Source organism: Ochotona princeps, chromosome 14 (genome assembly GCF_030435755.1).
Source record: "Ochotona princeps isolate mOchPri1 chromosome 14, mOchPri1.hap1, whole genome shotgun sequence".
Classification (NCBI taxonomy): Eukaryota; Metazoa; Chordata; class Mammalia; order Lagomorpha; family Ochotonidae; genus Ochotona; species Ochotona princeps.
The window spans coordinates 9429479-9457033 of NC_080845.1; the positions used below are offsets into that span (position 1 = coordinate 9429479).

A 27555-nucleotide genomic window follows, 5' to 3' on the forward strand; every position below is an offset into this window, starting at 1 on the left:
CAGTTACTCAGACCTATGGTTTTAAGTTTCAGCTTAAAGCTGCTCACTGTTCAATTTATATCTCTGTTCTTGACCATGTCTCAGGCTCCAGACAGGTAAATCCCAGTGTGCAATTCAATCTTGTATGCATGGTAGGCATCAGGCACTTGGCAAGTCTAGAATCAAATTCTTGACTTCCATCCCAATTCCACCCTGATTCTGCTATGGTTTGTACCTGGTTCAACCCCAGAATTCATGCAGGAAGTTTAATCCTGCTTTGTGTTAGTAGAATGAGGAAGGTAGACACTTGATCATCCTGGAGTGTTCACAGGTAGCATTGGAAAGTGGCTGGATTAGATCACATCTTTGGAGGGCAGCCCTTGTTACTTAATTCTGATGGCTTCAAAAAGAGGAAAAAAACCAGACACACACAGACATGCATACTCTCTGTCTCCTGCTGTGCAATGCTCTCTGCTCCCTTCAGACCCTGCCAGCAGGAAGTGCCCCCACCACAAGGCCTCTAGGTATTGCACTTCTAGTCTCAAGCGAGAATAAACCTGTTTTCTCTATAAAGTAGCCTGCCCCTAATATTTCATTATAGTAACAACAACAACCAAAAATAAACAAAACCAAATACTCCATGGCCTTTCTTGTTTCAGCAAATAAACAGCACTCACTCAGTTACTTAGACCAAAACCTGGAGTCATCCTTATTTTTCTCATCTCCTTCTCCCCATGTTCAATCCACAACATCTCTACAAAAGGACTTTCAAATATATCCAACTTCTAACCGATTCTGCTCATTTTGCACTTGGACTTTAGCAATGGCCCCTTAATTGATGTTCAGCTCTCCACCATTGCTGTTGAAAGCCTTTTTCTGGCTGTAGCCAAAGGGATACTTTTGAAACACAAGTTGAGTCAAATTACTTACTCTATTTAAATCCTCTAATGACTTTTTAAAAGCTATTTCTTTTAAAAGGTAGAATGACAAATGACAGCCCCCCCACACACATTCAGAGAGAGAGAGAGAGAGAGAGAGAGAGAGAGAGAGAGAGAGAAAGATCTTCTATCCACTGGCTCACTCTCCAAATGGCTACAACAGCTAGGACTGGGCCAGGCTAAAGCCAGGAGACCAGAATCAAAAGTCTCATACATGGGTGACAGGGACCCAAGCATTGAGCCACCTGCTGCTGCTTTCCCAGGCAGATCAGCCAGGAGCTTAGACTCAAACTGGTGCTCCAGTATGGGATTCTGGTGTCACAGGTGGTGGTTTAACCCATCGCACCCCTACACAGGCCCACTCCAATGACTTTTTAAAAAATTGAACTTAAAATCCCAGCTCCTTCTTATGGTTTACAAGGTGCTACATGACTTTGCCCCCTGTTCTGCCTATCTGACCTCATCCCCTACCACTCTGTCTTCCTTACTTCCTGCTATTCTTCAAAAATTGCTCTTGTTCTTGCTGTTCCTTTTTCCTGAAATGCTGTTTCCTAGTTCTTCAGAAAGGACCCATTCTCTCACTTCATTCCTTCCCCATTCATATGTCCCCTCCTAAGATATTTGCTTCTGGTCGTGCCGGGGTGACGAGGAGTGAACTTCACCTCCTTCTGCAAACAGCTAGGCTATGAGAAACAGGTGTGTATGTGTCTACAACGTAAGTGTTTGGGAGACCACAGCTCAGCACTGTGATCCCTGGGAAACAGGCACAGGGAAAACAGAGTTCTGTGCTTGTGTCTGGGGGAAATTTCCAGATCATGGACACAGGAAGAGAGAGCCTTGACAGAGACCAATCACCTTGATGAATCGCAGAGCTGGAGGTCACTGTTCAAGAAGGCAAAATTGGTCACATGTTGTAGGGCAGAGTTCTAGACAGGGAGATGCTGACTAGGAAAAAAGTCCCCTGTCCCCACCCTGAGCCTCAGGCCATGTACATGTGGTGTGCAAACACCCAAATCCAAGCAAAGAATGATCTGAAACTAGTAAGGGGCTCACAGAGCAAGGTGGATATCAAGGCATAAAAGAAGTTCTGCCCCAATGTGTGGGGTCGAATTTCCCGCAGGACCAGGCTCACCCTAGAACCATCCTGGTGAACCTTCCACAACAGGGTCTGGACCAGGTAGCAAACCAAATCTGCAAATTACTTGATTGCCAAAAGAAAATCCAACACTTAAAAAGGCAGACAAAATCCAGGTACTTGGTTTTGAACATCACAATGTCTAGCATTCAATTTACTCTGAAGTCACTAACCGTTACCCAAAGTAGAAAGAAGTAGCCTATGCCAGAAGGAAGGCCATTCAATGGAGACAGACTCAGAAATCTTAGAAATGAAGAACTAGCAGGGAAAGGATGTTAAAAGCAGCTTTTATAAATGTGGAAGAATCTAAAGGAAAATCTGAGCTTTCTAAAAAGAGGAATGGAAGCTCTTAGAACCAAGTGAAGACTAGCAAAAAAAAAAATGAAAATGTCATTAGGTGGAATTAATAACACATTAAAGTCACCAGTGTGAACTCAAATTTATCCATAATTCAACAAACAGCAGAAAAATCACAGGGGAAAATTTCCTGCAAATTCTTAGTAGCCTCGGATGCAATTTCCTAGTGGGCTAGCCTGTGTATAAGTGGAGTCCTGGTACAGAAAAGAGAAGGAAGGTACAGAAAAATATTTGAACAAATAATGGCCCAAATTTGGTAGTAAGAAAAAAAGGTCCAGGTTTGGTAAAAATGATAAAAGCACTATCCAAGAAGCTAAACAAAACCAGACAAAACCAACTCCAAGTAAGGTGGGCACACATACAAATGTTCACACACACACACACACACACACACACACACCCCGCAGGTGCTAAAAGCAGCTCAAAGGGAAAAAAAAAACACCGTTTGCTTAGAAGAACAAAGAATAATGTCAGAAGGCATTGGAATGGGAAAGGCCACCTGCACTGAGACACCCTCGGTATCGCACTCTGCATTCTTTTTTATATAAAATAAATTTATTTGAAAAACGCAGAGAGAGAGAGAGAGAGAGAAATATTCCATTCACTGGTTCACTCCCCAAATGGCAGCAACAACCAGGGCTGGGCTAGACAACAAGCTGGAGCTTCTTCTGTGTCTCCCATGTGAGGTCAGGAACCCAAACACTTGGGCCATCCTCTGCTGCCATCCCAGGCACACAAACAGGAATCTAGATCAGAAGTAAAGCAGCCAAGACTTTCAACTGGTGCCCACATGAGATGCTGGCATAACAGGAAGCAGCTTTCCCCACTATACAACAATACCACCCCCACACTCTTGCCTTGCTTTAATGATTAACTTACTCAAGGTCTCTTTCCCTTCTAAATAGGAGCCCCAAAGGGGCAGAAGATCTAGGTGGTTCACTACTTTTATCCCCAGTGGCTAGAGTGGTGCCTGCTAAGTTAGCAGGTGCTCAACTGACATCTGAGAAAGTAGGCATTGCCTGCCAGGCAGGGGGTGGAGAAAAGGCAGAGAAAGCAGCACAGCATCCCAGAACCGTTAAGAGTTCCACATAACTGGAACCCAAGGTGTGTTGCAGTAGCAAGTATAGGAAATCAAGCTGGTGTGCAGACCAGGCAGATTCCGGGCCACAGGGCACTTTGCAGGGCGTGCGTGGAGGTTGGACAGGCTTGGGGGAGGCAGCTGCCAGGCTGAGGAAGTACCAGTGCAAGCTTCCGAGCTGCGGCACCAAGTGAGAGTTGCTGAGTGAGGATGAGCAACTGAGGGCTGAGGCCTCGCCACCAGCACATGCTCCGGCGAGCTCCCAAGTTAGATGGATGATGTCACCATGGTACCGGGCGGGCCTCATTGCTCATCTCCCTAGGTCATATATTATTAAGCAGATCTGTAATGCATGTCACCCTCTCTACCAACTTTCCATTCCTTTCTGTTCCTGACCACGGGAAGAAAAATAGAGTTGAGGGCTGACTTTTTGCAACTTTTCATCTTACTGTTCTTCCTTGAAAAATGACCTCATCTCGAATCACTCCCTGACATGGCCATTCAGGGCTCCAATTTCATTAGTAAGGATGAAGCCACAGTTAAATAATGATCATCTAGCTGGCGGGTCTTTGACAGAGCCACGATTTCTCTCGTCCTTTCTTCTGGAGTCTGCAGATGAGCGGCTTCTTCCTCTCTTATCTTCTTTTTCCTTTTTTTATTATTCACATCATTTTTGGAGACTTTGAAGGGGTTTTATCAGTTATGGCAGCCTCTTTCCACATTATCACTCCTCTAAAGATAATGAGAGTCCTTCCGAGAACCCAAAACCCTTGGCGCCTGAGCCTGAATCCATAAAGAGAAGCCTGGTCCGGGGTGGGTGAAGGTGTTCCAGGCAGAAACTAGGAGATCCCAGCTCCTGTCGTAGGGCCAGGAAGGAACTGAAGGAAGCCAGGCAGGCCAGCAGGAAAAAGGACATGCTTAGCCAAAGCAGGGCTCCAGATTCGAGGACAGGTGCCTAGCAGCTGGTGCTGGTGTGAGTCCCAGGAGTGGCAGGGCCAGGTCACAGGCATGTGACCTTAGCAGTCATCCACAGGATTCTGTGCTCAGAAGGGCTCCATGCTCCATTGAAGGCTGTCTTGTGGCCATGATACATTTCACCCATGGTCTTCGAACAAAAGTCCTTGCATATTCATCTTGTCCCAGATCACATGTGTATGGTGGTCAATCCTTCTTGGGTGTGAAATCAGCTCTATCACCATCCAGCTGCGTAGTCCACTGGCCTTTCTGAGATTAGGTTTCACCTCTCCTTCCAACCCACAGTCATGATGGTCACACAAGAGTGTGAAGAGTAGTCACGTTGCACAGTCATTGGTGCCGGGCAGGTATCTATCACATGCTTCCTTCTGCTTCACTAATAGGATCCAGCAAAGTCACTTGCAGGGGTGTGGTTTGGGTTTTCTTTATTCCCTTGGCCTGAGTTTCACCCGGAGAGCTTGTGACCCCTTTGGGGTGGGTTGGGGACGTGGTGGTTCTGTAAGGGTTCCTTATGTGCTGCTGGTGTACACTCTAGATTAAGGCGGCCAGCCTATGGCTTCCAGAGATCTGGCTGGCTACAAAGCAGCTTAATAGAACAAGCAGATAAGGAGGCAGAGGTGGAAATTGACAGACAACTGTGGACCCTTAACATAATAAAACAAAAAAACCTAACGCCTGTGAAAGCACAGATGACTCTGAAATACACTGTGGAAACTCAGCCCCTCGCTGAGGTTCCTATAAAATGTTCTGCCAAGCACACCCAGAGCAGCAGGGGCTTTGGACAAAACAAAAGAGGACAGGGGTCGAGGCCAAGGTCAGGGACCCAGTATGAGTTTCTATTCACTTTAGTGACCCTAAAGAACCAACCACAATTCCTGAAAAGAAACGGTGACCCGAGGGAGTAACTCTGCATCATGTGTGTCCCGTGCAGATCCTGGGCTTTGACATTCTGTTAATGAAAAACCTGAAGCCCGTGCTGCTTGAAGTCAACGCCAACCCCAGCATGAGAATCGAGCATGAGCAAGAAGTGAGTACTGCGAACCTCGTGCTGGCCACTGCTGCCCTGTCACTCCGCATCCTCCCGCTCGGACCACTCGCCTGGCCAAGGAAGATTCGGTGTTACCCACATTTTCACAGCAAAGTTTTGTTCCAGTTAACTTGTTTCCATGTGTGTGTGCATGTGCACATGTGCTCTGAACACAGTCTATTAATACAAGACCCATCTGACCTATGGGAATTTCCCAGCATGCTGTTCTTCCCATTTTTAAGGTCTGGAAACTCGGAAGCACCTGAGCCTTCCCATCAGTTCTGACACGAACTAATTAGTTAGCCTCAGGAGATGAACTAATTGAAATTCTATGAATATGATTTAGCCATGTCGACATGTTTGAATCACTAAGATAAATATATATTTAATAGTGGTTAGGTGCTTTTTTTTTTCCCCTCCCATCTCCAAAATGCATTTAAAAGCTAGAAGGAAAGACGCTAAATACTATTGAAGTTTTTGAGGGGATCATTTGGCTTTTAATTCTCTTAACCCCTTTCCGTAGTTACAGACTTTCTGCAACAAGTGCACACAGTTTTGGTAATCTGAAAAGCACGGTCTGTTTTCCCTCTTGGTGTGCTTTGTGGACTTAGGAGAGGGTGTTTACGTTTAATGGGGTTCTAAAGGGAGGGTTTCACAGATCTCTTGTGTAAATTAGCACAGGCCAACTCCTCACCGAGCAACCACTTCTGCTGGCTGGAGAACTGGGTGCTGCTGGCCGTGTGGCCCCACACAAGGTCCCCCTCACCCCCCACCGCCATAACACAGGACTCCTCTTCCAGCTCTCTCCAGGGGTGTTTGAGAATGTCCCCAGTGTCGTCGACGAGGAAGTAAAGGTGGCCGTGATCAGAGACACGCTGCGCCTCATGGACCCCCTCAAGAAGAAGACAGACAATCAGTAAGTATCTGCAGGGTGCTGGCGCCCATCCAGTGCGCCTCCCAACCAGCCGTGCACCTGAGCAGGTCAGTTCAGCTCTTGGAGCCTGTTGGTATTGATACATATGAGATGTAAGGCTATGTGCGGTCATCCAGTGTATTTTCAGATGATGAATATCAGGCCCTTCTCAACGAGTGACTCAAAATCAGGAGTCCGCCTAACAAATGGAGGTCAGGTGATGTACTCCTAGGAGATGATTAGCCTGAGGGGGGAAATCTGATGTAAGAACCCACCTTCCCTCAGTGGTGGGTTCTTCCCTGCCCGCTCTGCGATCTGTGAGGCCTCGGAGGAGTACACAAAATGCATGAGGAGAGCACCATGGGGCCTGAGACACGACATGGTCATGGTAAGGGCTGCTTTGTTTTTTCTCCTTGCTCCTTGCATCTTGCAACGCAAGCTTTTAGTTTCCAAATCTGCAAGTGAGGCAATTGAGTGAATCTCTGGCAGTTCTGTTTACTGTGGTTTGAATTCTCCTTGCTTCCAGCCACCAAGGATGCTGGTGAGGCGCTGCTGGTTTGGGTGCGTCTTGTTCCATGCCCCAGCCCAGGGAATTGTCCCAGCAATGAAGGACATGTCACTTGGGTGTTCTGTTCTTCTTCTTCTTTTTTTTTTTTTTTTTTAACCAAATCTTTGGTCTTCACCCAGTAAGCGTTGAGTAAATATCATGACGTCTGTGTTTTAGGCGAAAAATCAGGCATTGCAAATAACTCTTCTGGTACACTTGACAAAGCAGATCAACCCCCACACTCCCAGACTCTGAAATTCTGGTTCGCTAGGGTTCTAGACTGGGAGGAAGTCGACTTTCACAAGCAAGTTTTTGTCTTGTTTGGTTTTGGTTTTGCTTTTACCAGCTGGGAATGACTTCAGTTAGGACCACCTGGGGAGCTTTAAGAACATACCAGTGCTGGGGCCTCCATTTCCAAAGGCATTGATTTTTAACTGGCCTGGGCTGGAGGCCTGGCTGCAGTGGTGGTTCAGCCTCCCCAGGGGGGCTCCACCCCACAGGTGAGCTGACCCTGAATCAGGATTTGTCTGGGTTTGTCAGGTTTTAAGTCAGCCTTGGCAGCACCTGCTGCATTGAGGCCTGTCTCAAGAGGTTTCTTCACTGTTGCTGACCACCTGTGCTCCTGGAAGACAGTTCTGCCAGGTGTGGCTTCCGTTTCCTCCCACAAAGTGTTAGCATGTCCAGGTCATCCTGTGAGTGACCCAAACACCAGGGCAGCCTAGAAGCACGAGAGGAGGTCAGAAAGCTTGTGGCAGAAACAGAATTGAAAGAGAAGTGTTTGGATGCAAGGTTTGAAATCCATGCTTAACTTTTCATAGTGCTTATTTCCACAAACTTTCTATGTCATCTGTATGGGTTTCAAAAATTTTGCACCAAAATAAACTTTTGTTGGTTTTTAAAGACTTATTGACTGGAAAGGCAAAACCTGAAACTCCATCTGTGAGCCAAGGACCCAAGTACTCAGTCTGCCTTCCACTGTTTTCCCAGGCGTGTTGGTGGGGGAGTGGGTTGAAAGTGCAGTAGCTGGGACTCGAAATGGCATTCTGCTATGGGATATCAGCATCAGATATCACTGCGCCATCACCCCAGCCCCAAGCTTATGTTTTTATTCCACATTTCATGAATTGTTTGCAGTATATGCATCTTTGTGTCATCCCTAAGGGAAAACAACAGAGTCATTGTGATTCTTCAGTTCATTGCAGTGAAGTTCAATCCTACTAGCAGTCGTTGGTCTCAGCAGTGATGAGGCCTTGGAGACTGGGTGGCGCCATGGGGAGAATTTTGGTGGCTGTACGATGATCCAGAGACTTTAGCTAGACCTTTTCATATTGACGTTCTGGTTTCTTTGGCGGAGACAAAAAGTTCAAGGCCATGCTGTGGCTTGAGCTTTCTTAAGTGCTGCCACCAATACATGAAGAGGTGGAAGAAAGGCACGGCGTTTTCACATGTGATGGTATTGCTGCAAAAAAAAAAAAAACCCTTCTTATTTTGACTGTTTTGCTCTCCATGCACATGTGTAACCCATCTGAGATGTGGATGTAAAATTTAATAGCAGAGGGGCCCAGGACCATCGATGGAGAAGGGTAGAAGAGGCATTTTATGACTTACCAAGTCACAAGTAGCAGCCCCTCAACTTTAAATGTAAAAAGCATGGACTTTTTAAAATTGATAACCAGGAATATTCAGAACGTGAAGAGCTCAGCTTCAATTCTAATATAAAATCCCTTTCCTCTCCCCCTTTTCTTAGCCTGCAATGCAAGTCTGTGTGTTCTTAGCTAAATGCCACTTACTGATATTTTCTCTTCATTTCACTTCTTTTTTTGCCTTTTAAACCCAGCAGCAATGATTATGTATGAAAGTACTTAGTAAGCTGGTAAAAATGTGTTTATACGTAAGGGATGGTGATCATCATCGTGGAAACTTCTCCATGAAGAGCGGGTTGAAGTCATTCTTGACTCCATGGAGTAGAAATGACCTGGCAAAGCATCAGACCTATACATGCAGTGTGTTTTTGTGCTGAATCCGAGCAGACCCAGTCTTAGACCCCAAGGACTGCCCCTGGGTAAAGTGTTGGAGTCAAGACCGGCAGTCAGCTTCGGAAATCAGAGTTTCTCATGTGCACACAATTGGAGCTTTTTCAAACGTGCAATCCTTGTCTTTCTTTAATGCTTTAGCCAAAGGGTGTCTGAAGGGTCCCTCATGAGGTCCTTGTTGGGGTGGGACTGGATGCACCTTCCACATGGAGGGAGGAACTTGACCCTAATGATGTCTGCCTTGATATCGTTTTCTTGAACTGAAGAAACTTGAGATTCAAATCCTGACCTTGGGAATGTTGTGTACAACTATATTGAGCTTCTGTTTATTTTTCTATTAAATAGGTATAATAACACATAAAGGATGAGAAAAAGTTATACAATAGGCACTTAATAACAGTTTCCTCCTCAACAGTAAAAATTGTCTTCTGGACATGAAACAGACAACAAATACTGCATGGTTGTTAGTCTCTCTCCTGGTATAGTTAGAATGTCGAATTTGAAGCCAGTGACATTTTCTGAAACCAAAGCTCTGAGACTGCTGTGGACCAGAATGGGCACTGGAGCTGGCTTCACCTGTAGTTTAAGGTTAGGAAGAGCCACCTTTGACCCATGAAGGAAATAAACAGCTATCATGTGAGAACGAACTTACCAGTGGTGACATTTCATAGTATCTAATGACTCTTGATTCTCACAAGGGTGTTGTGGAGCACTGTCAGGACATGGGAGGGAGAAGCTAATGGGACAAGATTCTAGAAACAACACCTGCATTAACATAAAGTTGAAATACAGTGAAACTAACCGCTGAGCTCTGTACAAATCAGTGGTCTATAGTGGAGTGGCAATGCTGGGCAACCCTCACCCCCTTCAGCTCCAAACACTTTGTGGCTCCAGAAGGAAACCCATAGCCAGTAAACAGTTGCTCCTCCTCCCTTCCCTGGCCCCAGCTACTACCAGTTTGCTTTCTGTCTCAGTCTCTGTGGGCTTGCCCATTCTGGAAACATAATGTTAATAGAAATCTGTGATATATAGCCTGGTGTCTGATAGGTGTTTCAGACTTAGCGTAATGTCCTTAAGGCTCGTCCACGTCGCAGACTAATATTTCACCATATAGACCTAATCCTGGTTCAGTATCAATTCCCCAGTGGATGGCCATTTGGGTGGAAATCAGAGAGGTGCCACAACATTCTGTTTCTATACTTTGGCACTTGCTATTTGAGTTTGCTGGAGAGGAATGAGTCTTTTGTGCTCTAAGAAGTTTCTGGAACCCTTACTTTAAGACTACTGTCTCCTTTTGCAGCAAGAGCATAGTTCTTAGGATTCATGTGCTAACCAGCTCCACAGTTGGAGAATTCCCCTCCCAAGCCTGCCTGAGAAAACAGCAGCGTACATCCTGGTGGGGCCCTGATTGTGGGATCTGACGGATCTTGGTTCAAGTCCCTTGACTCTGAGCTTTGCACAGTGAGCTTGGCCAAGTTGCTTTGTTCTTGGTTGTTGTCTGCATCACAGAAATCAAGGGCACGGCCTTGACTGGCCTGTCATGGTGGCCATGTACATGGGAGGGGTCTCCCGGAACCTAAGTGAGTTGGACACACACTGGCTCTTAAGGCCACCAACTGGCCAGTTCATCTGGCTGCTTCTCTGAGGTCTGCCACAGGTGAGTCTGGCTTTGGCCTACTGTATCATGGGAAAGGAAGCAGCCAGAGGAAGGCTCTTAGCTTGTTTCAAGTGACGGAGCCCAGCAGGGCTGAGTGGGGATTGGCCTAGCACTCTCTCCACTTTGCCATGCCGCTGGCATCTACATTTGGGCAGTCAGAGCTTGGCTTGGCACATAAAGGGAAAAAGCAGGGAACAATGGCATTTTCCTCTTTTCTTAAGGGATTCTGGCAGTCTAAGTTCTTTCTGCCTGAAGCAGAAGTGAATAAACAACATTCCCTGGATTATTTTTCAAACAAGCTGCTTTTTCCATCAATTGATTACTTTTTGGAAGGTCCGTTTAACCCATAGGAGTGCTATTTTCTGAGTCTCATGCACCTTTTTCTGGGTGTAGATGTTCCTAGTAAAGGGGCATTGTCCATAGGACTTGTAACCCTTGGGAAATCAAGGGGTGGGAGGGTGTCCCCTTGTGTCAAGAGACTACACACTGCCTGCAACCTGGCTTGCTGACTGCTGGTCTCTTCCCCATGGCTGTGTATCTGAAACACAACTCACACACGGCCCAGAAACCCCCTTTCTCTCCACAGTTGACAATCCTCTCCCAGCTTCATTCACCCGTCACTGTAACAAGCTAGTATATTTATCATAAAGGGAGACACCAGCCCACCCCAGGGTTTTGCACCTAATTAAGAGTTACTTGTTCCCTGACGGTTTTACCTGGAGTTCAGGCTCTCCTTCTTACCTCCACTCCCATCTTGAAGATCCTGTGCCTTGCTCAGAACCAACAGGTGAGTCTCCAAAAGAGATAGATTCCAGTAGAATCCAGGATAAAGGAGGGACATTCTAAGAGTGTAGAACAAGGATTCTCCCTGCGGCTCAATGTCATGGCTTGGCCTTGTATCATAACCAAGGGATGTGGCTTTGTCACATTAATCAAACGTCCTCTAAAGTCAGATCTCAACCCCTTAGAACAAAATGCCCTCAACCACAAGGAGGTGGGGACCCTGTTTGTCTAAGCATGCCAGCACAAATCTACAGGTTTTTTTTTAAGTAACAGAGAATTAAGATGGTTTTTAAAGGTCTTTATTTTCTATTGGAAAGTTAGATTTTATAGAGAGAAGGAGAGAGAGAAAGAAAGATCTTCCAGTTACTGATTCACACCCCCAAAGCTGCAATGGCCAGAACTGGGCCGATCCAAAGCCAGGAGCCAGGGGCTTCTTCCAGATCTACCACATGAGTGCAGGGTCCCAAGGCTTTGGGCTGTTCTCAACTGCTTTCCCAGGCTACAAACAGGGAACTGGTTTGGAAGTGGAGAAGCCAGGACACAGAATAGCACTCATATGGGATGCCAGTGCATGCAAGGCAAGGGCTTTAGCCACTAGCCCAGCCCACAAATCTAGAATTTATAGACTCCTCCAGAAGAACCATGTGATGGTCCTGCTGAATAGCCCACCCACATACACAGCTGGCATATGATGGAAATTGATTCAGTTGATTCCTTAGGGTTCCTTGATAGGCGCTGCAGGCAGCACATATTGACCCCAAAATGCCTTCAAAGATTCCATATAGATAAGATGTCTGAGGAGTGACTGTTTACATATTCATTGCCGTCTTATCTATTTGCATATTCGTTTGCATCTCATTTGTACCTTACATGGATTAAAGAAGCAATATTCATTTATCCTGAGTGTTTATTGAGCACTTACTGTGAGCCAAGAGAAGAATTACAGAAGGAAATTAGCTCACAAGCCATTAGGAGAAGCAAAGCCCACACCTAGATATAAGGTGGAAAGTGCTAAGTATCACAAATGTAAAGGCAAATTGCCCAGGGAAGAGAGTGCAGGGAGAGATTATTCCTGATGGGGAAACTGACAAGGAGGTGTATCTTGAGCTGAAGTTTAGAGGCTGAGTAGGGTGTGAAGCACCAGAAAGAGAGGAAGGAGGCTGTCCCTGGTGGAGGAAACCTAGGCACGAGGCTCAAATAGGGGCAAACTTGGAGAGTTGGAGTGGGCAGGGGAGACAGGTGCACGAGTGGATTGAGAGAGGAAATGGGGAGGTGTGTGAAGTCTTTAAGTATGGGGGTCTGTAAACCCAACAGTGTGTGTGTGTTTACCAGGGCAAGGTCAGAAGTTTTATCCTGTTTTCCAAAAAAATCAAGAGGCAGACTATGCAGTTCTCACTTGACAGTAGGGAGCTGAAGTAACTTGGGCAGGGTCTAGGCACTGTGGCTGGGAAATACGCTGTACTCTCCACACTTTGAAAGGTCACAGGTTTCAGGTGGGAGTCGGCAAAGGAGAAAAACAGGTGTGTATGTTTCAGGTTGGAGCAGACAGCAGATGATGAAGAATCAGTATGATTCTTTTATGTGTAAGAAGTAAGTCCCGACAACTCGCTCCTGTTTGCAAATGGATAAGCTCGAAGTCAGAAGGGCCAGAACAAGCCTCTTCTGGGCAGAGAGTGGTGAGAGGTCACCATTTCCCAGACTTAAAAGGAACATGGGCTCTCCCAGGTCCAATGGGAGTGTGATTTCTGAGGGTATCAGAGGGGAGCTGAGCCCCTCACGGTAGGTAGGCCCTGGCTCCCTGTCGCCTGAGCGACGAACAGATGGGAACTGAGACGAGCAGGTGGCCAGGCAGACACCACTGTGAGGGGAATGGTGTGTGGGCCCACCAGTGTTATTCCAGGTAGTAGCAGGTCCCTTCCTTTCATACTGCCCCAGCCTTCCATGTCATGTGGTCCAAAGTCAGGAAGAAGCATCTGGTGTGGCTTGGGTTCAGCATGCCAAGGTCTCAGTACTGGTTTGCTGTAACTCGGGCAAACTGTACTTGAACGGGTCCTGTTTCCCTTCTCAGAAAAAATGGCAGGAATGGTTGCTGCTGTCCAAATGCTTTTCTTGGGAGTGTGCAGTGCCTCCCTGTGCAGGTACAGTGGGGTCCCTCAGGCCAATGAGGCTCAGAGAGGTGCTTGGCATTACCTACTGACAGAGACATAGATGCAAGCCAGCTCTGGCTAGCTCTTGCCTTGTGTGCTTTTTAAAAAACAATTTTTTAAAATTATTCTTACTTGAAAGGCAGATTTCAGATTTATAGAGAGGAGAGACAGAGAGGGAAAGATCTTCTGTCCAGTGGTTCACTCCTCAAATGGCCACAATGGCTGGAGCTGGGCCAATCCTAATCCAAGAGGTAGGAGTTTCTTCTAGGTCTCCTATGCAGGCATTGGGTTCCAAGGCTTTGGGTTGTCCTTGACTACTTTCCCAGGCCACAAGCAGGAAGCTGAAAGGGAAGTGGAGCAGTTGGGACACAAACTGGAACCCATGTGGGCTGCTGGCACTGGAAGGTAGAAGATTAGCCTGTTAAACCATGAGGCCAGCCCCAGAAATTTAGTAATTTTTAGCTTTAACACTGAACAATGTTGAAATTTTGCTGCATTTACCTCCTATGTGGACATTACATACATACAGATATGTGCTATGTTTTGGATAGAGATCCTAATATCATTACAGTGAGGGCTCCATGATTGTAACGTAGGGTGAAGGCAAGCATATTGCCATGTACGTGGTGTGATTCAGTAAACCTGTGTTGATAATGATAGACCAAATGATATGACAGCCACAGCTTTTGTACTCCTGACACGAGTAAAAGAAATCATGTGATATTTGTTTCTCTGGGGTCTTGGCTTATTTCACTTTAGCATAATGATTTTCAGTGGTACCCATTTTATTGCAAATGTCAGATTTCATTCATTTTTATGGCCGAGTAATATCCCATCACAGATGTGCACACCTTCTTCATCCCATCATCAGTTCGTGGACGTCTAGATTGATTCTGTATTTTTGCTGTTCCAAGTGGAGCTTCTTCCATTTGCCGATTGTACTGCATTGGGTGTACTCCCAGGAGTAGGCAAGCAGGGTTGTATGGCACATCTCTTATTTCCTGAGGAACCTCCACAGTATTTTCCATGTTGGTTGTATCAATTTGCATTCCACCAATAATGTTACTGTAGGGTGCTCTCTCTCCACAACTTTGCCAGAGTTTGTTACTTTTTTTTGGTTTTTGGATAGTAGCCATTCTCCCTGGAGGGAGCGTTGTCTTGCATTTGAATGGATGTGAAAGTATTCAGCACTCCAAAGTGTTGGGTGCCTGAAAGGCATGATTGTCCTTGGACAGTTGATACTTACCCAGGCTCTTTCTCTCACTGTCAGCGTTAGGGCAGGCACTTTTCTCTCTCTCTCTCTTGCTTGCTCACTCTCTGCTCTCTCGCTGTCTCGTTCTTGCTCTTCAAGGTCAATCACAGAACACATACGGGTGATTATAAAACAGGTGGCCTGCTAGGTGACTGCTCCATTCTTGATCACATTCAGCACCAGAATGAATACCATGAGAGTCAGCATGCAGGGACAGGGCTGTTTGTAGTAATGTCCACACAGGAGCCACAAGAGAACAACACCAGGCGGACAGAAGATTCGTCACATGCAGCTGTGGGTCCCAGGTTGGTAGAGTGGCCAAGGATTAGGTCACACCATGTGAAGCTGCTGGTAATTGACCTTTTCTTAGGAATACAAGAACAACAATTTCATAAGATGCAGCCTCATCGCTGGCCTGGAATGGCCATAACAGAGGGAAGTGGGCCTTCTTGCCATTTGCACGGGCCAGAGTTGCTGGGGAGATATCTGCGAGCTTGTGGGTGGAGACAAGGCAGAGGCTGGAGCTGGGTCAGGGGATCAGGTGGGGTTGTGGAGACAGACCTGAACCCTGGCTGTGCTTCCAAAGGGGCGTTAGGGGGTAGAGGCAGAGGAATATAGGCTGATTGGCTACCTTCCATTTCTCATTAGGTTTTTTTCATAAAAATAATATGGGATATTTGGAGCCAAATTGGAGAATACTGAAGTGTGTAGCATAGACTCTCCCTCCAGTTCAGCCGCCCAGAGTCAGCCTGCATAGGACCTAACAAAGAACATGATTTTCTTTGTGTTGTTGTATGATGAAGTCCTGCTGTCTGCAGGCCAGCATCCCTTCAACACAGGATATAGCATGAGAAATGTGGCCTCATGGGCTTCTGTTGCCATGAGTACATCTCCAAGTTCAAGGGCATTTATTCCAACTGTGATGGCCATGTTGTCCCCAACCAGTAGACTGTCATGGGACCCTAGTTGCATATGCAATCCATCTTTGACAGAACTCTTGGGTGATGTATAACTGGCTAGAGTTTTTGTACGACACTCTTATTTTTCTCAATTTTACATGACAGTCTTTTCCCTCTTTTTTTTTTAAATTTATGTACCTGAAAGATAGTTAGAGAGAGAGAGAGAGGGAGAGAGAGAGAAGAAAGAGCTTTCACTTGTTGGTTCACTCCCCAGATGGCCATAATAGCCAGGGCTGAGCCAGGCCAAAGCCAGGAGCCTGGAACTCCATCTGAGTCTCCCATGTGGATAGCATGGGTTCAAGGACTTGGGCCATCTTCCATTGTTCTCCCGTGCCTTAACAGGACCTGCTGAGTCTCAAATCAACACTTGGGTAGGGTGCCAGCGTTGCAGGAAGTGGCATAACTCCCTGTGCTGCAACGCCAGTCCCAGTCTTTCTGCTTCTTGTGAATGACTCTTTGTGCACTTCATCAGCCTTATTAACCTAACAAGCTTGTCTCATGCTTCCAGCCCAAGGTGTAGTTAGAATTGTTGTCGTAGGATGGAGAGTCCCTGGGGTCCAGGAGGGGAGGTTGGGGGTTAGGGGAGCAGGGAGTGAGACCCAGTCCTGCCCTGAATGTGCAGGTGGGAGAGCAGTGTGGACATGAACAGAGAGACCCTGGTGCCAGATTCTTACCAGGCCCTGTCTTTGCCATTCCTTGCCATAAGTGGCAGAGAGCTGCCTCCCATTCCCACCCTGTGGTTTTTCATCCATAAAAGGGAATTCTGCCTTAGAAGTTCTCAACTCTGCAAAGCAGTGTGAGAAGTTCTTAATTTGGAGGGAGGGAAAACGTTGCTCACTCCTAAGAGAGTATCTGCCTTGGGAAGCATTCAATCCAAGTGTATTGAAATGAACTGAACAATATATGTAACCTGTAGGTTTGTGTGTGTGTGTGTGTGTGTGTGTGTGTGTATCTAAGGAAAAGAATATTCAGAGAGAGGTGGTAAAGTAAGTGGGAAGAGAGCTGCAGCAGTGACAGGTTAATCTTTAGCTGTGGGGATGGATTTGATTTCCCCCTAATTATCTGCCAGATTAAAAGTAATGAAAGATCAAAATGGAAGCCACTTTCTGCTGGCACTGGAAAACCCTTGGCTATCACACCACACAGTCGGCAATATCCTCCAGCTGCTTCCTCTCCTACCCTTTTTATGCAATTTCCATTTCCTCCACTCTCAGCGGCGTCAAGAGCCCCTTGCTACTCTCATCACAGAGGCTAATGTGAGGGGCGTGGGAAAGGGTGGCAGGGAGCAGGTCGGAGCAGGGGAGTCCGCCCCCCGCTCATCACCGCCAAGCGCCCGCTCTACCGGGAGCACAGAACAGAGCAGGGTGGGCATCTGCAGCACTGCGTATCTGGCCGTGGAGCTGCCTTCCCCCATAAGCACCCCCAGGATGTCCCCTGCCTCCACAGCCCTGCAGGGCTGCCGATGTGGAAAAATGAAGGCATGCGTGCACGCATCCATGCGTGCATGGCTGTGTGCCAAGGGCTTGTTATGTGTGGATTCTGTGTGAGGCTGAGTCAGGGATGGTGGAGGGATTCTGGAAGGTGAGCAGGGCAGACCCGGCGCAGGGGACAGAGGCTGTGGAAGAAGTCTAAATAGAGGATTAAGTCCCAGTAAAGGTTGCAAAGCAGGAAGAGCCTGGGGCTCTCAAAGTTGGGAGGAGCTCCAGATTGCTTGTAGCTGTGTGATTCACAAAAGCTCTGGTCTGGAAACAGCCCAGCACCTTCCACCAGACCACCAGGAGGCTGTACTTGTCCTGGATCCCCAGACTCTGGAATCCACTGTGTGAAAACGCACCACCGCAGCCCTGTGCATGGATGTGATCTAGAGCGAAGACAGCCAGCCCTATATATGACATTTGTATGTTAGATGTTTCGTGCATGCTTGTGTGCATATGACATTTGCGTTTTATGTGTTTTGTGCACTCTTGTGTATATGTGGTATCTGACCATTTTACAGGGAAAACCAGGAAGTGTGGGGAGGCAGGAGCACAGCACGTGAGCAGGGAAGTGTTAGAACTAGGCCCGGACACTGTGGGTCCTCCTGGGGCGGAATGATGCTCTCTTTTCACCTGGAGGCCAACGGCCCCTTTCCCACAGTAGGATGACACTGTGGTTCATGTTTTGGAGCAATTGCTTTGAGTGCCATGTGAAAGCCTTCATGGAGTGAGACAAAGGCAGAAACAGGGGGTTTGGCAATGAGCTGGATCAGAGGGGAGCACCAAGGAGAAGCCAAGGCAGGGACCCAGACTGGCTATGGGGTGGGGAGCCCCTGGAGAGAAGCAGATTTGGGGATGGGGAGATGTGATGAAGGGTTGTGAGACCTCCAGGCATTTCTCTAATGGGTAGCATGGACACAGGCCATGAGCTCATGACAGGTTGAGGGGCTATAGGGGAACAGGTGGCTCGTGGAACCAAGCTGATGCGCCACACAGCAGACCACGTGCTGTCCATACCCAGCCACGTGTGGCAACACGGTGAAGTGGAGTGACCAGGGACAGAACATGTGGGTTCACATCCTGACTCTATTCCTCTTTCGGTTGCTTTCTCTTTCTTAAGATTAGTTGATTGATTTGAAGGGGAGTGAGAAAGAGACCTTCCATCTGCTGGTTCATTGTCAAAATGATTGTGACAATCTAGACTGAGCCAAGCTGAAACCAGGAGCTCAAAACTCCTTCCAGGTCTTTCCCAGGGGTGTCTATGGCCCAAACACTGGGGCTGTCTGCTGCTGCCTTCCCAGGGAGCTGGATCAGAAGCAGAGCTGCTGTGACATGATATAGGATGCTAGCAGCACAGGCAGTGGCTTCACCTGCTGCACCCTAAGCCCCTGGCATAAAGTCTCTTGTGTTCCCAGTATTTCTGGCATAGCTGCATGTACAGGAGGCAGCCCTGCTACCAGCTGGGATGCTGACACATAAGCGCCCTGTCTTTTGGGTGCCTTCTGCCAGCATGTAGTCATCACTTGTGGTTAGGCTTTTGCGCATGTGGCAGGTACCTCAGAGTCCTTTAGAGGTGCTTGGCCCTGGTTGTCAGTCATGCCTGTGCCTGGAACGGCAGATAGAGGCAGCAAACCCAGGGGACAGGCGCACAGGATTTCTCTAGGACCCCTGTTTTGCCAGGCTTCCCCTGTTAATCAGCCTCTTGCCCATGTTCATCCGCACACTTGGGCCAGAATCTGCCGTTTCTCCTCTCAAACCAGTGATCTGAAATCACACTCAACTGTGCTAAATTGGATGTGAGTCATTTTCTTCATCTCATGGGCCCAGCCACTGTGGCATCCCACAGGCTCTGTTGGGAAGCTGGTCACCCAGGGGGGTGGGATTGGTTACCCTGTGCCAACTCCAGTGGAGTTCCTCCGATGGGATTTCTGCATGCCATGACTCCTCTGAGACTCTTAGGGGTGAATGGATGGAATCTGATCTCAGAGGCAGGATCAGGAAAAGGAATACTGTTGGGAAGAAACAGGTGAAGGTGCTGACATGTATAGCTGGAGGAGAAGGGATCTCTGGGAAGAGCACAGCCATTTGTAGCTGGACATGTCACTAAGCAGGGGGAGAGGTGGGGAGGGCATAAGTTTTCAGCAGGTGCCAAGAGGCAGAGAGAGGAGCCAGAACTGAAATCTCCAGAGACTTAAGCTCACAGAAAAGAAAAGAAAAAATGAACCAATGGTGCCTGAGACAAGCAATGACTCGAAAGAGCAGCGAGTTCCAAGGAGCGGGAAGTCATGGAGACTCCGGAGCCACACACAGGGAAGAAGCACACGGCTTGGCCACCAGGCAGCCGTAGGTTCGGCTCCTGCTGGTGTGACCTTGAGCAAGTCACTTAACCCCTCTCAGTGATGGTTGCCTCTTCCATATGGCAGGGTTAATGGGGCCTACTCTCATAAAGGGGCCGTGAGACCAGAGGAGGTCACAGAAGCAGAACTTGGGACACACACACACACACACACTTTCCCATGAGCAGCTACTGAGCTTCTACTAGGTGTGCAGCGTGTTCCCTGGTTTAATTTCCACTATATGTGGGACCCCAGAATGAGTGTAAGTGAAGTTCCTCCTTTTCTCCGTAAGGTCCTGGCCTGCGGCACACCTGCTGGCCCCTCCTCCTCCTTCCTCATTCATGAGTCCTTCCACCACTGCAGGGGAAGATAGATGTGACACGCTCTGGGTCGCACACCCACGCCCTGTCCCCACCCGTCACCTGCAGCCAGCTCCCCTTGGCTGTTCCTCAGAGGTGGTCACCTGAAGCATTGTTTGTTGGAACCCCAGAGCCTGTGTCCGTAGCAGATGAAGTGTGGACTCCTCGTGGGCAGTGTCTCTTCCACCCCCAGCACACCTCGCCCCTGGCCAGCATGAGGCAATGCCAAGTGCAGTATTTCCATGCATTCCTAAGTGGTGGTTCCTAATGAGAGTGACCTTGAACTTGAGCTTGGCCATGAACTCTCCTGGAACCTCAGAGCCTTGGGCTGAGAGGGAGGGGACAAAGCTAGGTGGGCAGGAGGGAGTGGGGTTATGAAGAGGTGAGGTGTCTCGACAGGGCCAGTGGCTCTAAAGTACGTCTATAGAGATGGACTGTGACTCAGTTTCCTTCAGGCCAGGGTCTTAGGCTACAGCAACCCAGACTAAAGTTGAGAGCAGAGCTAGCACCCTTTTAGATGTGCCAGGTGGACCATCTCACAGTAGGGGAGGCCCTGCTGGGCACCAGCTTTTTTGTTTTGAGTCCTCAAGGTCACCCAAGACCCCTTCTACCGCTAACTCCTTCCTGTGGAGGCTAGACCAGGCTGGAGGACTGTGGGGGTGGGATCCATTGTACACTGAACCTCAGAGCCTGCAGCTAAGTCAGGCAGGAGAGGCGAGACCATCCAGGTGGAAGGCTTGTAAAGACCCAGGTGGCTGAACACCGTCCCCACCCCCAGCTCTCCTCGGCAGAGTGGCCGATTCATTTGCATTTCCAAAGATCTCCAGGTGATCCCAGAGTGTGCAGCTAATCCAGACAGGAGGCTCTGAGAGCTGTTCACTTGCTTGCTGTCCTCCTGGTGGCAGTTTCCAACCACCTCTAGGCTGGGAAGCAACTTTAGCCGCTCCCGGGGTTGGGGTTGGCACTTTGCTGTCAGTGGACTGTTATGCAAGAGAGATGGAAAGGTTCCTGCGGCAGGAGGCCCTTGGAGCCAGGTTTGCCAGCAACCTGGAGAAGGAGCTGCTCTAGTGGGATAGCATCAAGTTTAGCCGGCAACACTTGCAGATCACAGAACCTGAAGAAGTTACACAAGGCCATTTCCTAAATTCACATTTTTTATTCATCGACTTCCTTCTCCTGTCTTTGTGGGGTGGGTTTCTCAAGACAAGTGACATAGTGAATGATCGTGAGATCTCACCTTGCAGGCATCCTCAAGCCCTGCCAAGACAATCCTAAGGAGGGAAGAAATGGTATAATCCCTGCGCCCTACCTCCTGCTCCCTCAGCTGGTTCGCAGGCACAGTCTTAGATGCATTCTTAATTTTGACTCAGCCTTCGCTCTGTAGCAGAACAAGCAGCGGGGAAAATTTTTTCTCTAGGCAACAGTCATCTCTGGGTTGGGCCTATCACATGGCAGCCAGCAGGCCTGCTCATCTGAACTCTGGTCCTTCCAGGAACGCACCGCCGTTCATGATCAGTAAATAGAACAGGTTGCAGATTTCAGCCATTTAATTATTGAATATGGTAATGCTTCCTCAACTCATGAATATTTTAAAATGCGACAACAGACGCCTCAGATTTCACTCCCAGATTTCACCCCTCTGAAACATTTCTTATTTCCGTGTACTCTGCTCACTCTGAGACTGCCAACTCCAGGTTCCAAACCCTGGAGAAGGCCAAGATATTCACTAGGGAGCAGGTCATCTCCCTTCCCATATTGGGTCTTTAAACATCCTTGCTAGAAGTGGGAGTTTAGTATGTGGAGAAGGAGCCTTGTGTGGGGAAAAGGCAGAGGGATCTAGAGGCTGGATTTGAACTCTCCCTTTTGCTCGCCGTGAAATCTGGGGCAGTTACTTGACTTACCAGCCTCAGTGTCTTACTCTGTAAAGGAGAATGAAGGCATTAACTGCCTAACAGAATGACAGTGATGATGACATGAATTTCGCTCCTTAACAATATAGCATCCTCCCTGACAGGGTCAGCATTTCATAAGTAGTAGTTACTTTATAAACATCTTGTTTTAAAGATTTATTTTTTATTGGAAAGTCAGATATACTGAGAGGAGGAGAGACAGAGAAAGATCTTCAATCTGTTGATTTACTCCCCAAATGGCAGCAACGGCCAGAGCTGTGTGGATCTGAAGCCAGGAGCCTGGAACCTTTTCCAGCTCTCCCACGTGGGTGCAGGGTCCCAAGGCTTTGGGCCATCGTCGACTGCCTTCCCAGGCCACAACACAAACAGGGATCTGGTTGGGAAACTGAGCTGCCGGAATTAGAACCGGCGCCCATATGGGATTCTGGCACGTGCAAGGCGAGGACTTTAGCTGCCCTTTATAATCAGCTTTATAGTTGCTGCATTATAAACCCACTATCACAGTGCTAAGCACAAATTTCAAATATGGCAACTACTAACAACTCTATCATTAACTTCATTCTTACAAACAAGCACATGATACAATGTGGCTCTCCCTCCATATCTAGAAACCATTCCACTCCCCACGGATTACCAAACAGTGCCCGTGCTCAAGTCCTTTTTGTTGTTGCGGTATTTGCATATAACATAGGTATAGTTTCCCACCTACTTTAAATCATCTGTGAGTTACTCAAAAGACCCAAATACATAGCAGTCGCTTTGTAAGCAGTTGTACCGTAATGCTTAGAGAATCAAGACTTGAGAATAGACTGTTACATGTTCAATACAAAAGCAGTCATTCTCTCATAGACACTTTCCTTCCGAGGTTGGTTTGAATCCCCGGATGCCAAGGCCTCAGAGACGGAGGGCCAACTGTGTGCAGTTTCCACTATGCAAATTATATGTGCTTCATTTTTTTAAGGATAGGAATTTGTATAAGGAAATGCACACCTTCATGAAATTCAGCAAGATTCAAGTCAACCAATGGTACTCCCAAAAATAGTTTAATTAAGATAATCCCTGATGCAAAACGCCAGTTCGATTTGTGCCTCAAATTTCAAGTGAGTCCCATAGACTTTGAAGAATTTGTCTTCTTTGTGGTACTCTGAGACAAAAACAGGCTCCTGGTGAAGGATGACTCCAGCTGGGGAGAGGGGCCAACAAGGAGCCAAGGTCAGACCTGTCACGGCTGTGCTCTGCCCTTGACTTAAGCAAATCCTCATGCTGCCCCGGGCCAAGATTTGTTCTATGTGCGTCATCTGCAGATGGTGCCCAAAATGCTGCTGCTCTGTAAGTGTGTATGATGGAGTGTCTTCAGAGAGAGGAGAGAGAATGAATGAGTACAGGAAGATTCCAGCCTTTAAAAACCCTTGGGCTCTGCAAATCTTGCCAGTCTCCTTGGAGCCCAGCAGGTAGTGGGTCCCTGCTATCTGAGGGTGGCTTACCTGGAAGTTGTGTTTCTCATCTGGAGTGCATGTGCTTGCCCTGGAGGTGTTCCTGACAGTCTCTCACCGCCCACCCCAAGCGTCTGCCGCTGTCAGAAGAAACCCTCTGGTCCCAGTCTTACGCACGTTAATTAGCTTAAAGAGGAGAAACGGGATTGTATTTCTCAAAATTGAGAGCAGTGTTCGCTGTCCTTGTCATCCCGTGCCTCCCAGGGGGTACCTCTGCCTTTGTCCTCTGCCCAAGTTCGCTGCTAAGTGTCTCTGAAGTTGGCAAACTAGGCCATGTCATCAGGACATAGAATGGTGCCCATCTGTATTATTGATCAATAATAGAGGTCAAATGAGAGAGTATGTATAAAAGTCCTTCGTTAAATTACAAAGATGCATACAAATTACATTTGCATAAGTATAAGGTGGTGTTAGGATTTATGGCGGTGGGTTTGGTGGAATTCAAGGCCTACCTACTATGCAGTTCTGTGAGTGCCCCTTGTTTAGTCTCAGTGAAATAGGCTGGGGCTGGTTTGTGTAATCCATTCTGCTCTGAGTCCAGAGAAAACAGAGGAAATTCAGTGCATGGGAAACACCCAGGTCTGACTGTGACCATTTCCTGGGCCTCGGGCCATTTGCACGGATTTTCCCATATGTTCTCATGCCAGTCTGTAGTGGTCACTAGGAGGGATCCACTTCCTTTTGTGTCCTCCTAGAAATCGCTAGTGGGGATGTGACACAGGCCTGAGGGCTTGCTGCCTGTAACATCACCCCCAAGTTAAGCTCCCTTGCCACAGGCAGTCCTGCAAGTGCGTCCCAAAGATGGAGCAGGAGGGGACAGTCGTAGTCTCGCCCTGCTTCCCCTCTGTCCTCCTCTGTTGTCACTATCACCAACATGTTTACTGAGGGCTCCAGAGGCCAGGCACCCATTGGGATTTTTCTTTTTTAAAGATTTATTTATTTTTATTGGAAAGGTGGATATACAGAGAGGAAGAGAGACAGACAGGAAGATCTTCCGTCTGATGGTTCACTCCCCAAGTGACCGCAACGGCCAGTATTTCACCGATCCAAAGCCGGGAGCCAGGAGCTTTTCCAGCTCTCCCATGCAGGTGCAGGGTCCCAAGGTTTGGGCCGTCCTCGACTGCCTTCCCAGACTGCAAGCAGGGAGTTGGCTGGGAAGCAGGGCCATATGGGATCCCGGCGTGTGCAAGGCAAGGACTTTAATCACTACGCTATCGCGCTGGGCCCAGGGTTGTTTTTACCGTAGCCCTATTAGGTGTGGCCAGTGCTCAGGTACAACAGAAGGAGTTTGAACCAAGGTCAGCTCCTTTCAGAGCCCATGGGGTCGTCCCTGGAGGCCACAGCCTGCAGGAGGCGCCTTGACGCCCGCCGCTTGTGTGTCATTGATACAGCCAGCCAAGTTCTGCTTTTCTTGGCAATTACAATTGCTGATGCTTAGCCCCAACCAGTATTAAGAGATGTCTGAAATGTGTTCTTTTGATAGACAAAGAATGTGTGTGTGTGTGTGAGAGAGAGAGAGAGAGAGAGAGACCCCAGAAACCCCAGCAGCTGTCATACTGCCCACCGCCTCCCAAGGTGTCAGTTAGCAGGAGCAGAGGCCAGCATCAAACCCAGACAGTCTGATATGATACTGGGCACTTTGACAGCTGGGCCAGATGCCTACCCTGCATATTTTCCATGACAATCCCTTTTCTTCCCTTGGCCAGGGCAGGGTGTACTTGAGCATGACTCTAGGGTGGCCAGGCCTTCTGGAGGAGCTAGGACCCACACACGGTCTTCAGGTCAGACTTGGTCCTACTCAGAGGAGCCACATGTCAATCGGGCATCAATTTCACTTGATTCTAAAAGATCTCGCCAGCCCATGTCCCTGTCCAGGCTCCAGGTGTGGGTGGGGTGGGATAAGCATTATAAAATAGCACCTGTCTCCTATGCTTGTGGCAAGAAGTATCCAGTGCTTATAGCAGTGCCTGCAATCCAGTGAGCGCCCAGGCACACGGTGCCTGTGAAGGTGAGGAGGCAGAGTGCATGGGTTGGACACCAGTGAGTCCTGAGCAAGGAGTCATCAAGACAGCAACTTCCCACAGCTTGGCTGCTTGGAGAAAGGCTGGTCCCAGGGATGAGGACACTGGGCTGGTGATAGGTGGGAGCAGGGGGACGAGAGGCATGGGCCGTGTCACCCGAGAGAGAATGGCAGGTATTCCCACTGTGTGAAGGTTCTCTCAGAAAAGGGTATACTTCTTCACTTTGGCTCTGGAGCCAAGACTAAAGACTGATAGGAGTTATAAGAAGGCAGGTTCTGGAGACATACAAGTATAGCAAAAGCTTTCCAATGGTCAGGATTTTACTAGGGGCCAGCGTTGTGGCACTATGAATTAAGCTGCTAGAAGCTAGGCTCTGGTATTAGAGCACAGGTTCAAGTCCCGGCTGGTCCACTTCAGATCCAGCTTTCCGGCAGGCGGCATAAGAAGACCTGGGTGCTTAGGTCCCTGCCACCATGTAGGAGACCTGGATGGAATTCTAGGCTCTTGACCTTAGCCTTGCCCAGCCCAGGCTGTTGGGGCATTTGGGGAGTGAGATGGAAGATTCTCTCTCTTCTCCTCTGTCACTCCACTTTTCAAATAAGTAACAAGAAATAAATCTTTAAATAAGAAAGGATTTTTCTAAAAGTGGAAGAGGGCTGCCTGGGTACCTAGCAAGCTTCTCCACGGACCCGAACAGAGCTGGGGAAGGCAGAGGGTGGTAGAGGAGGGAGAGTCCAGGCTTGAGCGCTTGCTGTGTGACTCCAGGCAGCCCACTCGATTCATCTGAACCTAGTTCCTCGCAAGGATCCAATTCTGAGTGTGAAAGTGCTTTGCAAGCCATGAAGCATCATGCAAAATGGGAATTATCATGCCTGTTGCCATTGCACCGTGGTTAGTGGTGAACACGTTGTAGCAGACGGCTCATTTGTCTTGGATTTCTGGCTCAGTGTCATCACATAGAGTAAACTTTTTTTTGTTTTGAGTGACTGAGTTAATGAGTCATTGATTTCCCCCCCAAAACTCACTCTGAAGCTTGCCCTTGGGTCTTATCCCAAGTCTGAATAATCGGCTCCAACTTTTAAAAAAGAACTGCAGAATGGATAAATGTGGAGGGGATTAAAGATCTCTGTGTTAATTGCCAGTAACTAATGTGAGAGTGCTTGGGTTAAGCACTTTGCTTGTATCTCATTTAATCCTCAACACAGTCTTGTGCTCTGGGTCAGGATTCTAATGGGGAGCCCGGTGCTGGATGCTTCACTTAACCTCTCCCTCCCTCCCTCCATCCCTCCCCCTTCCTCCCATGTCCCCTCGCTTAGCTGTAAGATCACACACATCTGGGGAGGCCACAGCTTGGCTGGAGCGCATGTGTACCCAAACGGGTCAGTTGTGCCCGAGAGAGTTGACCCTCACTCCAGCATGTGCTGGGCCTACTGGAACTTCCTACCACTGGTTTCTGAGCAGGCCTGCTGTACCACTCCCTTGGGAATAGCCTTCCTCATCGCCAAGCCATGCTGTAGCCTGCGTGTGTGGTGGGAAACCTGAGGGCCCATGGGTTTGGAGCCGCAGATACTGAATTCCAAGGCCCATAGTTAGTTCCATGAAGTTTATTAAATATATGAACAGCAGTTTGTCTGGCTGGTTCCCTCCTTACCGGAAGTATCTCCACGCCTTGGCACCATGGCAGGACCAATGCTGCTTCTGGTCCTGCCCCTCGACCCCCCCAGTCAAGCTGTGTCAGCTTGGGGCAGGGACTCTGGCTGTCCAAGGCTCAGCTTCTTCCTCTGTAAAACTGAAGCAAGTATAGCTATTTCATGAGGTTGCTGGGGAGGGGGGAAGTACAGTGAGGGGCAGTGAGCGATGGTTCTGGTGCTGTATCCCAGTGTCTGGCGCACTCCTGGCTCTGCAGTCAATGTTCAGTAAACCACAGTTGGCATTCCTCTTCCATTCAATCTCCTGTCCCTGAAGGCCAGCCTTACTGCTGAGCCCATGCACAGCCAGTGATGGGGTCAGCAAGGGACCCCAGGGCACTAAGCACTGCTGTTAGTCTCTTCTGCAGCTCTGTAGTGGGCAGCTCTCATCACACCCTGGTTGCTGAGCTTAGCACATGGGGGATCTGCAGAGTGGTGGAGATGGCTGCCAGGCGGCGGAGGGGGACATTGAGTGCTTTCCACCCAGGTCTCC

General features: G+C 48.3%; 1 protein-coding gene across 5 annotated transcripts in view; it reads left to right on the plus strand.

Annotated features, from left to right (window-relative positions):
• The window catches only part of TTLL11 (tubulin tyrosine ligase like 11), a 214465-nt gene that overhangs the window by 81850 nt on the left and 105060 nt on the right, over nucleotides 1-27555 (plus strand). For all 5 annotated transcript variants that reach the window (XM_058672145.1, XM_058672147.1, XM_058672148.1 and 2 more), the window contains exons 5-6: nucleotides 5394-5489; nucleotides 6290-6405. In XM_058672145.1, coding sequence (XP_058528128.1) covers nucleotides 5394-5489; nucleotides 6290-6405 — 212 coding nt within the window. The remainder of the gene's footprint in view (nucleotides 1-5393; nucleotides 5490-6289; nucleotides 6406-27555) is intronic.